This window comes from Dipodomys merriami, unplaced genomic scaffold (assembly GCF_024711535.1).
Source record: "Dipodomys merriami isolate MVZ:Mamm:240054 unplaced genomic scaffold, mDipMer1.0.p SCAF_41, whole genome shotgun sequence".
NCBI lineage: Eukaryota > Metazoa > Chordata > Mammalia > Rodentia > Heteromyidae > Dipodomys > Dipodomys merriami.
Genome location: NW_027205715.1, coordinates 10,577,565 through 10,592,288, shown reverse-complemented (window position 1 = coordinate 10,592,288; position 14,724 = coordinate 10,577,565). Strand labels below are relative to the sequence as shown.

The 14,724-nt window shown below is 47.0% G+C and overlaps 1 protein-coding gene across 2 annotated transcripts; it reads right to left on the bottom strand.

The window, feature by feature from the left end:
• Positions 1 to 1,155: 1,155 nt before the first annotated feature.
• On the bottom strand, positions 1,156 to 13,161 carry LOC138806978 (cocaine esterase-like). 2 transcript variants are annotated; one of them, XM_069992493.1, is made up of 12 exons: positions 13,021 to 13,161; positions 7,706 to 7,910; positions 6,630 to 6,771; positions 6,150 to 6,283; positions 5,809 to 6,067; positions 5,326 to 5,424; positions 4,919 to 5,059; positions 4,744 to 4,821; positions 4,389 to 4,533; positions 3,837 to 3,971; positions 3,299 to 3,371; positions 1,156 to 2,880 (listed from the first exon to the last, which is right to left on the bottom strand). In XM_069992493.1, exons 1-12 carry the CDS (start codon positions 13,091 to 13,093, stop codon positions 2,694 to 2,696), a joined length of 1,671 nt encoding a protein of 556 aa, XP_069848594.1. In that variant the 5' UTR covers positions 13,094 to 13,161; the 3' UTR covers positions 1,156 to 2,693. The 2 variants fall into 2 exon arrangements, with proteins under 2 accessions (XP_069848594.1, XP_069848596.1); XM_069992495.1 differs by lacking the exon at positions 1,156 to 2,880 and adding an exon at positions 2,890 to 3,012.
• Positions 13,162 to 14,724: the final 1,563 nt, after the last annotated feature.

Here is a 14,724-nt window from a genome sequence, read left to right as displayed (position 1 = left end):
CTTCCAAAGGTCTGCTGTCACTTGCTCACTGAGATCCAATCACTTATTCTCTGGAAGATCATGGAATAAGAGCCTGCTGGTGCTGCAGCCAGGAACCAGGCAGAACTCTCTAGGCCTCTGGTGCCTTGGGGAAAGCAAGGTGTCACCAATTGATTCTGAAACATCCCAAGGGCTGTGTGGATGGAGGAAAGTAAGCCTGGGTGTGGGAATGGCTCCCACCCTGACTTCCCAAAGAAAAGGTGTCAAATCCAACCTCCAGGTAGTCTATAGCACCCCCTACAGCCCAATCTTTGGCTCTGTAGACCATCTGAGAGGCACTCAGAGCTCAGCAATGTTGCATTCCCTCTTCGAGCCTTTGTGGGAGTAACTGCAGTTACTGAGGTCTGAGTAGCCAGCATGGTGAGACCACTGCTTCTCCTTGACTTGACCTCTACTCAACTAGCAAGGCCTGTTTTTGGATACAGGGGTTTCAACGCAATCCCATCTGGCCCAAGCCATGGTCCCAGCTTCTGCTTGAATAGACGTCTCTTTGCCCTTCATTCTGACTCAATTAATAGCTGGGTTGTTCAGCTGAGGGACCCAAGCTTCTTGAAGCTCAGTGCCTTTTTTTTTTTTTTTGTTAACTAGGACATTACCACCATTCTTCCTAATTCTAGGTGTTTTGTAGCTGGGCACCACTGCTGTGGTACTTCCGCAGGCCCCTTGAGTAAAGATCCTTATATGTCTTGCCCCTTCCCACACTATCATTCAGACACCCTGGCATTGATGGTGGCTGAGATCAGAGTAAAATTCTAGAAAAAAGGGAATTGAAGAGCCTCAGAAACATGCGCACATGTGCGCACACACGTGCTTGTGTATACACAGACAGAGACAGAGAGATAGAGACACAGAGAGAGGTTGGAAACAAAGCAAATGTGAGCTCTACCACAGTACACTCCATACAATCAGATTTTGACTCATAATCCCAGTGAGCAACAGGTACCCTCATCTATGGTGGAGAAGCCAAATGATACAATCATTTTGCAAGATTGTTTGACTTTTTTGCTTAAAAGTTAAACGCACACTTATAATTCTACTCTCGGGACTTAACCAAAACTTAAATTAAAAATGCATGAGTATTTTAAAGTATGAATGCTTGTAGCACAGAAAGTCAAATCCGAAAATATCCATAACAGCTTTATTTATAACCTAGACGTGGTGGTGCATGTCTATAATCCAGTACTTCATAGGTGGATGCAACCAGTTTATGAGTTCATAGCCAACTTAGGCTATAACAAAAAAGAAAAGATAAATAAATTTAAAAATGGAAGGATTTTGAATGTGCATCAATTTTGAATGGATAAAATACGTGCATGTCTGTGCATCATCTCCAGACTGCCACTCCACAGTGAAAGAAAAGACCTATGGCTTAAATCTCAGAAGTGAAGTGACAGAGTTCATCACAAAGATTCCATTTATACCACATGCAAAATAAGGTGAACTACAGCAGCAGAAGCAATCAGATGATTGCTTTGAAGCAGTGTTCAAGGTAATGACTGACTATAAAGGAAAATGAGAGGCGGCTTGGGAGTGAAGTCAACATTTTCCAATTTGATGATGTGGTAGGTGTATATGCTCCATATTTACTTAGGTTTACTTAACTGTACAACTAAAAGAGATTAATTTAATTACATGTCACCCATACCTCTTGGGCTGAGTGTGCAATTCAGTGATAGAGCTCTTGCCCAGCATGCATGAGGCCCTTTATGAGGCAGGGCTTGTTGGGAGGTATTAGGTTTTGGGGTCATTGTTTTGTGGGAAGAATTGGTGCAGTTCTCATGAGCCCCAAGGAGTTCTAGATTAGCTTAAAGCAAGGCTACCCCATGTAGTTGCCTCTTCTGCACTTGTCATTTGGTTTCCCACTTCTGCCATGTGGTGGTGCACTCCAACGGGCATTCATGAGTAGCCCAACAGATGGTGGCATCTTAATCTCACTTCTGCATTCAAAACCAAAAGACATTCTTCTCTTCATAAGACTCATCATCAGAAATGTTCTGATAGTCACAGAAGATGGATTAATACTCTTTCTCTAAATTATACTTGTGTGTGAGGTTGTTTTTCCCTTGTGTGATAGGAGTAGATATCATATCTAAAGCAGAAAGCAAGTCCTCACCTCAGCTGGCACCTTCATAAAGACTTCTTAGAGCTGTCAGTAAATCCCTGTGTGATTTAAGCCACCAGCTTGGGATATGAGCTATTAACTTATGACCCAGTAAAGAAATTTGGACGTGCTTATGATACAGTGGGTGAAAGGGACTAAGACACTGTGCTTCTGGTGTTAAGATTTTCAATTGGGCCCCTAGGGAGTATGAGGACATGGGTAATTTACTAAGGGGTGGACATGGGTTTATTACCCATGTTTGGAAAATAGTCTCCAAAGGACCTTGCTAAGTCATAAGGGAGGAGAAGGAACACGAGAGAAGGTGAGTAGACACAGGTGACACGGAACAATGTAGAAGGTTTTGTCTCCCAATCACACCTCCCTGGGGGGAATTTAGTGAGTCTGTGGCAACAAACATACAAGGGTTCCTCCTAAATGTTGGCTGAATGGACGGATGTGAATTTTGGAGTGAATTTCTGCTCCTCAATGGGTGTGAGGGGTCCTTAGGCTCACCCCACTTGCATTCAAGCCCATTCCTCTCCGACACAGGCTCCTACAGCTCTGTGTGCTTCATCTGAGCCTCCTTCAGCTCCTGGATCTTCTGGGGCAGGGTCTTGGTCCAGAACTTCAGCCTGGAGGCCTTCAGGGCCTGGCCCACGGAAGGATGGATGTCCAGTTGCAGGTATTGCTCATGCTTGTCAAACATGGGCCAATGGAGCAGGTCCTTGCTGTTGGGGTTTCTGTGGACATGCCCTCCCATCAGGGAGGTGAGGGTCACTCTGAGTCCTGCTGTGTCCAGACAGGAACCTCCAGAATTTGATCAAGTCAGGCAGCCCAGCAATTCCATATGTGGGGAATGAGGAGGAACTTTCCTGATAAGGGAAAGCATTAACTTCTCACATAAGCAGTGGTCTGTGGACTGTTTTCTCCTGTCTTAAGAGGTAGGCTCTCATAGTACCATAGAGCTATAGCGCCCCCTCTGGTACACTGAGGTTAAGAGACAAACCATTACCCACATGTACCCTCCCAGAATGGGTCCTAGGCTTGTGAAGAGGGCAGGAATTAAATTGTGGCTATGCATGCTCATGAGGCAAACATACACAGGGGAGCAATGGGTAGACCCCACTATGGTGAAGTTCGAGCAGGGTTTCTACTTACCCATTCCGGGCAAAATTGGCCCAGTACTTCATCATTGTTCTGCTCAGCAGCTCCTCCTCCTCAGTGAGATCAACTACAAAGAGGAGAATGATAGTCCATTTCCTGGTCATGCCATCCTGGTGTCCAGATGGGCTCTCTCTTTACTACCCAGTTGTGACCTGACGCTGGGCCCCCAGGCCCTCTATCTGCATTCGGGTCCAGACTCTCCTATTGCTCAACCTGCTTTTACTCTTTGCAGCCTTGGGGCTGCATTTGCTCTGTGCCCAGAATTCCTATCTTCCTCTGACCCTGAGAAGTCCTTTAGAAACAATCATGCCTTTGGAAGGCCCCTGCTCAGTCCCTATGCCAGACTGCAAGGTGAGATGGAGCAAGGTGGAGAGAGCTTAGGCTGGTGTGGGGAGGGGCTTAAAGTGATTCAAACCTCCTGTAGGCTTTTGAGCTGTAAATGGTACATACCAGATCCAGTCTTCTCTTGGCAAGCATTTCTTCTTCTGGACAGTGAAGATAACCACAGCTCTAGGGAATGAGAAAAACCCACCTTGGGTCCCAAGAAAGGATCTGAAGAGAAAGGGAATCTCATCGCCATGGTCAGCCTTCACACAGGGTGGCTTGATGTCCTTATGGAAGTTAGGTCGGTGCTGGAACTCATAGAAGTAGACAGGAGCATGAGGTCCTAGAGAGGCAATGACACAGTGTCCCTTCACTGGAGTTGCCCTTCCCCATTCTTGATGACTAGATATATAGGCCCAAAGCTGGCTAGAACATGGGTGGGAGAGTGGGGTACCCCACGCTGGAGAAGGGCCAGTGGGAAGATCCTTGGCTAACTTATGACCTTGGATTTGGATTGTTCTTTTGTGTTATCCTGGAGTAGTCACTGAGTGTCACTAATTCAGTTCCTTTTCCATCTAACGGAAGTGATGTCTGTCCCTTAGAGTAGTAATAAGGATTTCTGACCTGTGAGACATTAAGTGCCTGGCACTGGGCCCTTGAGAAAGCCACAGTGGGGGAACTTAACACGACAAAGCTCACCTCAGATGCACAGCTCTGAGCTGCCTGCTGGGTTGTGAGGCTTCAGTTACAGTCTACTCACGTTGAAAATGTGCTACTTGCAGTGCAGGCATCACGATTATGAAGTCTCCCATCATCTCTTGGAACTGGGCTTGGATGGTCTCGGGGTCTTGAGTGTTCCCCATGTACTCTTCTATCAGCAGGTCACCAAACGCAAGAGGCAACATCTAGTCCAGTGAATGAGAATGATTCAGATTAGGCAGCTTCTGGGCAGCAGCCTCAGGATAGGGTGATGGAGTCTGGGGATAGGACAAGGTAGAGAGGGAAAGGGCCAAGCTTTGGGGTAACCCCACCCACAAATGTAGCACAGTTTAGACTTTTTTGAGGTGGGGTCAGTTCTTGGGCAACGTATCTGGGATGACCTCTAAGATTCTCACCAGCTGCTTTGACCTTCTCTGCAGGATAGCTCGCACCGTGTCTCTGTCTATCTTCTGGGTGCCATAGTTGACCATGCTCTGAATTGTAGGAGGAGAGTTTGTGTTGTGGTTCTGATTGGCCTATAGTTGTATAAGAGATATCCCAGACACCAAGGGGCTTGGATCTGAGCCTCACCGAGGGGATGATCCAGCCATACTCATCATTGTTGACACCAATGATGCTGGGGACATATTGGAAGTCAGCAGATGCCAGCAGCTCCTCAGGATCCCTGGGCAGAAAGATCCCATCGACTATGCCAGGTATGATATTGAAGGCCTAAAGGAACATTCAGTGTCCAAGAGGAAGATTAGGTCACTTCTGACCATGGATAAGTTTCATGCCTTATATTCCTGTGTGAAAGTTTCATCCTAAGATTCTCACCCCCACTCATGTAGACATGGCTTTAGCAAATCAGTCTCTATTCCCATCCTGTGGACTCAAAGATATCAGTAAACTATTAATGGAGTTTGAAGGGCACTCAGGATTTCCTGGCCCACACTTTTTCACTTCTTTTCTTCCATGCCCACACAATTCAACCTGACCTTGGTAATAGCCAGCATTTCCTCTTCACTCTTGACCCGCAGGCAGCCCACCAGGGCCTCTGAGTCTACTTGTCCACAGGCAGACAAGTTGGCCACCATCTGGAAAGCAATCAGGTAGGGGCTGCCTCATCCAGATGGATACAGGTGCCCCCCCAAAGCTCTCAGGATACAAATTGTTGATTGCTACAGATGTGAAATGGTTCCAATTTTCCTGATCTTCAAAGGCCTCAGTCAGCAGAGCCATCTCCCCTGATTACATGATTATCTGAACTGTGAGGCCCCCTGGGAGCAGCATTTGCTGACCATTGAACACATATAGCGTCTGAGAGGCAGAGGGGTGTGGAACTCTCAGTAGTTCCCAAAGCACCTCCATGGTCCTTGCTATTCCTACTAAAGAGACAGAGAACCAAAGGCTCTGAGAGCAAGGGGGCGGGGGGGGGGGGGATCCAGTGCATCTGGACTGGTGGTGTTGTGGGCACTTACTGTGACAACTGCCTCAATGGAACTGGAGATGAGGGTGGGCACCAGGGCCATCCCGCTTTCCATGATGGCACCATGAAAAAGTCCTTGGGACATGGGAGACAGGACATGCAAGGACACACTTGTGCCACCTGCAGATTCACCAAAAATGGTGACACGGTTGGGGTTGCCTCCAAAGTGGGCGATATTCTGTTGGACCCAGCGTAGGGCGGCCACTTGGTCCAGGAAGCCCCAGTTGCCAGTGGCATGCTGGTCTCCAGTGCTGAGAAGTGGCAGAGAGAATTTATTATAGGACTGTCCTGGCTCTGCTAAGCTTCCATTGCTCAACTCGATGTCAGGCTCACCTGAAGAAGCCTGGGACTCCCAGGCGGTATTGGATAGTGACCAACACCACATCCTCAAAGGCTGTAAACACTGATCCATCATACAAGGAAGCCATGCCTATAACCAGTGCACCACCATGGATCCACACCATCACCTGGGGAAATCAAGGCAGATGTCATGGTTCCCACATGGCCGGAGTCCCTCCTTGGGTGGCTCCTTAGATTTGACACCATTTTGGCTGTGTTTACCTCCCTACATAGGTAGAACCCCAAGCTGACTTGTTGCCTTGGCTATGATCAGAGGGCCCAGCTGAATGAAGAACAGTATTTAGGAGTGCACCCTAATGTCAGAGCTTGATACCATTTCCCCTAGAACTTTCTGTGGGGAAACAAATGGCACGGATTGTCTCACGTAACATTGATTTAAAAACTGTTTTCCAGTCTCAATGGCTGGAGTCAGTGGCAACTGACTACCCCAGCTGACCATGGTCTGATACTCACTGGCAGGTTAGAGCCCTCATGTGCATGGGCAGGCGAGTAGATGTTGAGGTATAGGCAGTCCTCAGATATGGGGATGGGAGGCAGGGTCAGATTCAACAGTTTCAGAGCCTGTGTCTTCATTGCAGCAATGTCCTGCAGACAGCTGGTGAACAGTTATAACAGACAGTCAGCCAGTAGCCAGCCCTGGACTGAACTAGATCCTTGCTGTGGATTTGCCATCATTTCCTGATACCCTGCTCACATACGACCCTTCTCTAAAGTTACTTCCTAGCCAGCTGCAGGTCATAGTATCTGGGAAGCCAGGGTAGAACTCTGATTTCCAGGGAGGCTACAAGGTTACTAATCTTGAATTCTAGACTTCCGAAGTTGGGAAATCGTGACTCCTGGGAGTCCCTGTGGGAAACCTCAGTTACGACGGATGTTGACACTCACCACTTTTTCCAGTACCCATTTAGGCCTGGAACAGGAGAGCTGCCACCACACAGGCATAGCATGAATGAATGAAGGTTGGTTTCTCATAGGATGGGACATGAGTTGACCATGTTCAGACTCTCATGACCAGGTGCTGAACCTTTTCTAGTTGGAAGGACACAAATGTGTTTCCGGGTCCTGTGGGTTGGCACAGTGACTGTGGAGCTTGTTTTTTTTTTTTTTTTTCTCCCCAAGGAACCATCACTGCTTCCCTCTTCAGGATGTGCAGCCTCGGCTGCTGGAGTCAGGGACTCTCAACAGGCTCCTAGAGCCAGCCTACAGCTCTCCAAGTATACCTCCTCTGGTGGCAGAGAATATGTGGCACAACCCAACTCAGGTGTCTGTTACTCTTTTTAGTGCCTGGTACTAGCACTGTCCACCTGCCAAGACCTGAGCCTGGAGCGGGCAAAGTTTCAGCACCATCTGAGCCTCAACACCATCTGAGCCTCAACACCATTATTGAAAAATGCACAGAAAATCCCCACAACGTAAAGGGAAACTGGCTGTGGTGTTCAGATGGATGAATTACTAAGCTTGACCCATAACTCAGAGCTTCTGTCTTACCCCAGGCATGAAAGTACCTTGCCCTCCCTGGGAGAACTTACATGGCTGGGTGGGAGGTGGCATCCCTCACACCACTCCATGGCTCAGAGGGCTCTGGAGGGGCAAACCGCAGTGGTCCTACAGGTGGCCTGGCAAAGGGAATGCCCAGGAAGGTGTGGACTCCAACATGGATGTCCTTCACATGTACGAGGCTGCCCCGCACCTGCCCGGTGTGTGTGGTCCTGATGGGGCTGGCTGAATCCTGGCCTGTGGGTAGAGAGATGCACATGAGAGTTGGGTGTGCCCCATCGGTTGCCATTCACATTGTGGCTCCTGTTGCCCTTTGCTACCCACATTCACCCTGGAAGAGTCCTTTCAACCTACCCAGCCAAATGATGGGAGGCACAAGGAGGACTCTTGGAATAGACTTGAAAATTTCTAATTCTCCCTCATCTCATGCTGGAGGTATGAAAAAAGAGCCTGCTAAGAGCAGGAAGGAGAGAGCTGAACTTTGAAGCCCTTCCAAGAGCAGACCAGTGAGAGCCACAGATCATAGAATTTCAGACTCCAAAACTGTGAGAGCTAAACAAACCTATTTTCTTTATACATTACCCAGAAATATTTCATTACAGCAACACAAAGAAGATTGACAGAGAAAATTGGCATCAAGGGTAGAGTTATTGCTATACTATCTGAAATGTGATGTGGGAGTGGACCTTTTTCTTTTCTATTTTTTTTTGAGACATTGTCTTATTATGTAGCTCAGGCTAACCTCTCCTTCATGATCCTCCGGTCTCAGCCTTCCAAGGGCTGGCATTACAGTCACAGACCACCATACAAAGGTTGGAAGTGGCTTTGGAACTAGATAAATGGCTAGAAATTGGAAAGGTTTGGAAGAACAGTCTAGGAAAATTCTAGAATGGAACATGATAGACCAAGAGACTAGAAGGAGCTAGAACTTTGTAGAGATTGGAGAAGTGGTCATGTTAATAACAATGTGAATAGTGAAAGCTACATTAAGGAAATCTCAGGTGGAAATGGAAACTGGAAATAAAGACTGGAAATAAAGACTTCCTCTATTACACCACTAGAAAGGAGTCACTACATTGCATCCATACTCCAAGAATTTACCCAAGGCCAAAATTAAGAGTGATGATATAGGGAGAAAGCTGCTCCACTTTTGGCTTTTTGTTGGTTAACTAGAGATAAGACTCTCCTGGGGGCTGGGGAGGTGGCTCAGTGGTAGAGCGCTTGCCTTGCATGCCTGAGGCCCTGGGTTTGATTCCTCAGCACCACATAAGCCGGAAGTGGCGCTGTGGCTCAAGTGGTAGAGCGCTAGCCTTGAGCTGAAGAGCTGAGGGACAGCGCCCAGGCCCAGAGTTCAGGCCCCACGACCGGACAACCCCCCCCCCCCAAAAAAAAAGACTCTCCTGTACTTGTCTGCTTGGGCTGGTTGGGTTGAAATCTTCAGATTTCAGCCTCCTAAGTAGCTAAAACTATGAGCCACAACTAGTGGTGTTTTTCCATTTTCAATGATATTTATAATAGTATGATAAAACTTGCCCTTATGAGCACAAAGCTGATGTAAACCTCAGTACTGACAGAGACAGAGAGAGAGAGAGAGAAAGAAAGAGAAAGAGGGAGGGAGGGAGAGAGGAAAAGGGGGAAAGGAGGAAAGGAAGAGAAGGAGAGGAAAAGGAGGAGAAGGAGGAGGAGGAGGAGGAGGAGGAGGAGGAGGAGGAGGAGGAGGAGGAGGAGGAGGAGGAGGAGGAGGAGGAGGAGGAGGAGGAGGAGGAGGAGGAGGAGGAGGAAGCAACAATGATGGAAGAAAGCAAGACTTTATGCTTCAGAAAAAATCAGAAAGAAGCCCTGAAGACATCACAGAAATCTTCTAGGCCCAGAGGGCCCTGGATGGCAGAAAGTGCACAGAAAATGAGCCAGGGATGTCTTCACAGGCTCACCGTCTGGGGTTACCTGAGGATTCCATGCCTTGCATCCCACTATAATGTTCTGGATTGATTTCAGCTGTGCTTCAAGACAGCCCAGGCATGGCTCCTGATGCTGCTCCAAAAGCAGCAAACATCAGCTCTTAGTGCCATCCACCTGGTGCTAATTTTGCAGGCACACAGAATCCGGAGACCATGGAGTCATTATGGCTTCCACTAAGATTTCAGAGGACTGTCTGGGAGGCCCTGCTGCTGAGGTAGAGCCACTGCAAAGATTTTACCCTAGAATGCCCAAGACTCTACGAATGAAATCACTGCTCTTGAGACCTCAGCATTGTATACCTCCTTCCTGGAGGCTGGCAGGTCAGCCTGGGTAGGGCACAGGTAACATTACACAACCTCAGAATACCACTAGGGGCGGGGCTGCCAAAGCCATGAAGACCACTGCCCACTGCCACACACACACAGAGTGCTCAACTTGAAGTTTTGCCATCCTGTATCTGCTCAGTTTCAGATTTGCTCAGGATTATTGACCCTTCTGTTTATCCTTCTTAGAATAAGATTTTTGTTACCCTGTGTTGGATTCAACTCTATATTTTGAAACTATGTAACGTGTTAGCTTTAAAAAAAAATTTTAAAGTTACATGCTGATAGTGAAAAGGAATTTGCCTTGAGTTTCAGATGGGATTTGGGACTTTGGACTTCTGTCTGTGCCAGAAGGAGCTAACCCTTTGAGACTAAAAGCATGGAATAAAAGTATTTTGCATTGTGAAAAGTATATGAATCTTGAAGACCAGGGAGAAAATGGAGAGAATGCTGTATTTTGGCTAGGATTTATTCCCCAAAGGGGAGATGATTGATACTATTGTGGTTTGGTATTGAGGAGAGGGAACCTCTAAGGAACAGGATGCAGTGGGAGGTCATTGTAAAGGATTAATGATCTTTCAGAGTGGTTTAGACCTTGTAGGAGTGGATTTGCAACATTGAGAATGAGATGTTAGGAAAGAAGAAGTCTGGCCAGGTACAGTGATATACATCTGTAATCTCAACTACTCAATCTCTGGCTGGCCTGGGGAAAAGTTCAAGACTCTCAGAAAAACAAAGTAAAATGAAAAGGATTAGAGGCATGGCTCAGGTGGTAGAGTACTTGCCTAGCAGATTTGAAATCCTGAGTTCAATCCATACAGTAATGCTGTAAATCAAATCAAACCAAACCAAACCAAACCCAACCCAAAACATGTTTTGGCTTTTCCACCCTGTCTATTGCTTCCTTTCTCACCCTGTGATCTCTCTCCATATGCTCTATAACAAGAAGGCCTCACATGCATTCAAACAAAGGGTCATCAGACCAAGCATTTCAGACTCCATAAACTTGAGCTAAATAAACGTATTTATGTTATTTATACATAATTTGGCACCAAGCATTTTGTTTTAGCAACAAGAATCAAACTAAGCTATGTTTTAAATGAAAAAGTCTTCCCAGCAGCATGCTACTTACGCATAATTCTGTGTTGAATAAAATATTTCTCTGTGTAATACACTTCAGTCACTGCCACTGAAGTTTCATGCTTACCTGTATTATGACAAAGTAGCAAATCTGTTGAAAGTTCCCTGCTTAAAGACTTGTTACAACAATGTTTCATTCTTTAACAGAGTCCCTTCCATTAAATAGCATCAGGAAGCTCTGTCTTGCAGGAGTTCAAGGAAGTAGAAAAGACTGGTACCAGAAAGGGGATGAGATTGTGATCATTTAGGTGCAAATGGAGCCAAAAGCATAAATCTAGTTTTGGTCAAAGTCCCAACCACTGTGTAAAAAAAAAGTCTTGTGATCTGAGGATATCCCTGGAGTAGCTAGGACTGGTTGGGATCCAAATCCATGCTCTTAAGGCTTGCTAATGATTCTTTTTGAACGTAACTTCAAGGTAAAACACCATCTCAATAAGAGCCATCAGTGAGGCTGGGCAGATCTACCTAGTGGTTCTGATGTCTTCTAGTGGTAGCCTGGCCATAGAAGGCAAGAAAGAGAGTGGGCCATAGGAAACAGATGGGTGAGCCTTCCCTTGAGCAGATGAAGAGAAGGTGGCAGGCTGGTCCTGACAGGACTAGTAGAAAAGCAGGCAGCCAGGGAACTAATGCCTAGACTTGCAGATTTCAGGATAAACTGATAAACCAAAATCTACCTGACAACAAAAAGAAAGCAAAGGGGCTACAAAAGAAAAAATAAATAAGCCCCCTTTAAGTAAGAGCAAAAAAAACTGAGGAGATTAGAATAGGGTCCTAAGTTTTTGGTGTCAGGGAATAGAAAGGAGACCAAAAAAGCCATCTTTGATGGATGCCAGTGGATCTGTAATCTTAGCTACTCAGGAAGCTGAAATATGAGGACTGAAGCTCAAAGCCAGCAGGGGAGAAAAGTCCAAGACTCTTATTTCCAATTGGCCAGCAAAAAACAGGAAGCAGAGGTATGACTTAAGTGGTAGAGCATCTGCCTTGAGTGGAAAAAGCTAAGAAAAGCAACCAGGCTCTGAGTTCAAGTTCCAGGACTGCCTTCCCCCTCCCCCAAAAAATATATATTCAAGAACCTCAGTTGTCTCTGTTTATTTCAAGGCTAATCTTGGTAAACTCAAAGATAAAGCAAGGTGGCATGTCTATACCATGTGTTTTTTTGTCTACCGTATTTCTTTTCTAAGAAATTTCCCTATCACCTTTACTTATGTTTGTGTCTTGCCTGAATTCTCTTGCCAGATATAAGCACCCAACTGAAGTCAAGTTAGCTGCCTTAACTTCTGGTAACAGTAGTTCAGAGGAGAGGAATAAAGGGCCCAGTCATGCCCAGGCGTGGTGCCCACCTAGGCTAATGTCTAATGAAGGCCTGGTAAGCACAGAGTACCATTACCTTTGCCCTACTTGGCCAAGACCTGCTTTTGCCAACCAGGTCCATGAGATGGGAAAGACTCAGTGAACTTCTTGTAGCTGCTTTCCCATGCGGTGCCTAGGATTCTGTTTTCCCCAAGGGCAAACAGAGGAACCTAGAGCCCCTTTGAGAGGGCCAGGACACCTGTTTCACGAAGTCATGACACATTCAGAGTCAAATGGCAGCAGGAAGCTATTATAAAGTTTTCGTTTTTTTATTACCTACTAGTCACACAGCTCCAGCTATAAACACCAAACACAGAGGCTGCTAACCTTCTCCTGCTAGTCTGCTGCTCCTTACAACCCGATTCTCAGTTCACTCCTAGATGTTAAGTGTTCTTCTGTGGCTCCCAAGCTCTCTGTGCTTCCCAGGTCCCTCCCTTGAACATGAGCACAGGATTCAAATGCTGTCAGCAACACCAGCTCCTTTCTCCCAGTCACTTCCCTCCCATACTCAGGCTCTGCCTCTGCGCAGTTGGGCAGATCTGACCCCATCCCTTTTGCTCCTACAGGAGCCTCACCCTGGGCCCTGAGAAGGAGAAGCAGGAGCCCACAGGCCACGGCACTCAGCTGTGCTGGGAGTCGGTCCAGCATGGTAGTCTCTCACCGGCCTGGTTCAGCGCTGTTTCAAAACAGGACAGAATTCAGGACAGCAGCAGGGATCTAGCCAACCCATCTACGGGCAGGAGGCGGGGCGCTGGGTGGGGCTTCCTTTACAAGTTAGGAGAAAGGCTCTGAGCAGGAGGAGGTCCCCGGAAGTCAGTGGGCAGAACAAGGGGAGTGGCTGCTTCTCTTCTCTCTGTGTCCCCTTGAAGGGGCACTCAGCCTAGGTGGTGAGTGGCTTTCTGCAGTCCCTCCAAGGTATCAGATCCCTCTGCCTAAAACCGTGATCACTAAGTTCTGTCCTTGCCTTCACAGGCCAAATGAGGACACTAGGGATGGGAAAGCTGAGAATGGAGGCTGGGAACAGAGAAGCCGGCTCAGGCTCCCACAGATAGATAGACAATGGCCCCCACTTTCCACAGGGAAAAGTCAAGTCCGTGAACAAAGACACGGAGCTGTGCCTGTATCCTTTACCCTCAAATTCCTCCTTGTACTCATTGCTCATTGTTTACCAGCCTGCCTTCAAGGTTCTTCATCCATTAGTGTCTACATAAACCCCTTCCTATTTGGGAATTCAAACACACTTGTTACTGTGGCATTGCTTAAGGACCTACCTCCCTACTCACCCCACCCCCACTCTCGTGGCTACCCTGGTGAGTGTGATCAAGTCATTTGCCCACTTGACAAATACTTCAGGGGAACTTGCAGGTTGCATCACTGTGCCAGGGCTCGGGGCCTGTGGTAAGCTGAAGACAGGTCTGTAATTGGGAGTTTGTGAAGCACATAGAATCCTGCCAGGGTACAGTGAGTCACCAGAGTCCAGGAGCTGAAGCCCAGCCAGACTTCCTGGAGGAAGAGTTGTTCTGCTTAATTGTACACTGCCTTAAGAACCAGCTTGGCTTCTTCATTCAAGGGCCCAATATTCTTTGGCACCTATAGCCATGGGCTGCCATCTTGCCATGGGGTTCATTTCTCTGGTGTGAAATGGCTAGGACTTCTTTGCCTTCTGCCCCATCAGCAAGGCCTGTTGTGGATTCAAAGTCTCCTATCCAACACATTCTGGCCCAAGCCATGTTCCCAGACCCTTCCTGGCGGTATGATCTCTCTGCCTTTCATTCTCCTGACTTCATAGCTGGGCTGTGGACCTGAGACCCCAGCAACTCAGGATCATAATACAATTTCTGTTAACTGACTATCCCAATTCTTCTTCCTAATCCCAGAACTGTTGTGTACCACTATTGGGGTGAAGGTTCCTATGTGCCCCACCACTTCCCAAATCATCATTTAGACACACTGATATCAATGATGGCCATGGTAAGGGTAGAAATGTGGAATGCTGGAGTCTCAGAAGCCTTTCTTTCTTTCTTTCTTTCTTTCTTTCTTTCTTTCTTTCTTTCTTTCTTTCTTTCTTTCTTTCTTTCTTTCTTTCTTTCTTTCCTTTTCCTTTCTTTTCTGTCTGTTGTGTTGTACTCTGGGCCTGAGTGCTATCTCTGAGCTCTTCAACTCAAGTCTAGGGCTCTACCACTTGAGCCATAGTGCCACTTCTGGTTTTCTGGTAGTTAATTGGAGATAAGAGTCTCACAAACTTTCCTGCCTGGGCTGGCTTTGAACCACGATCCTCA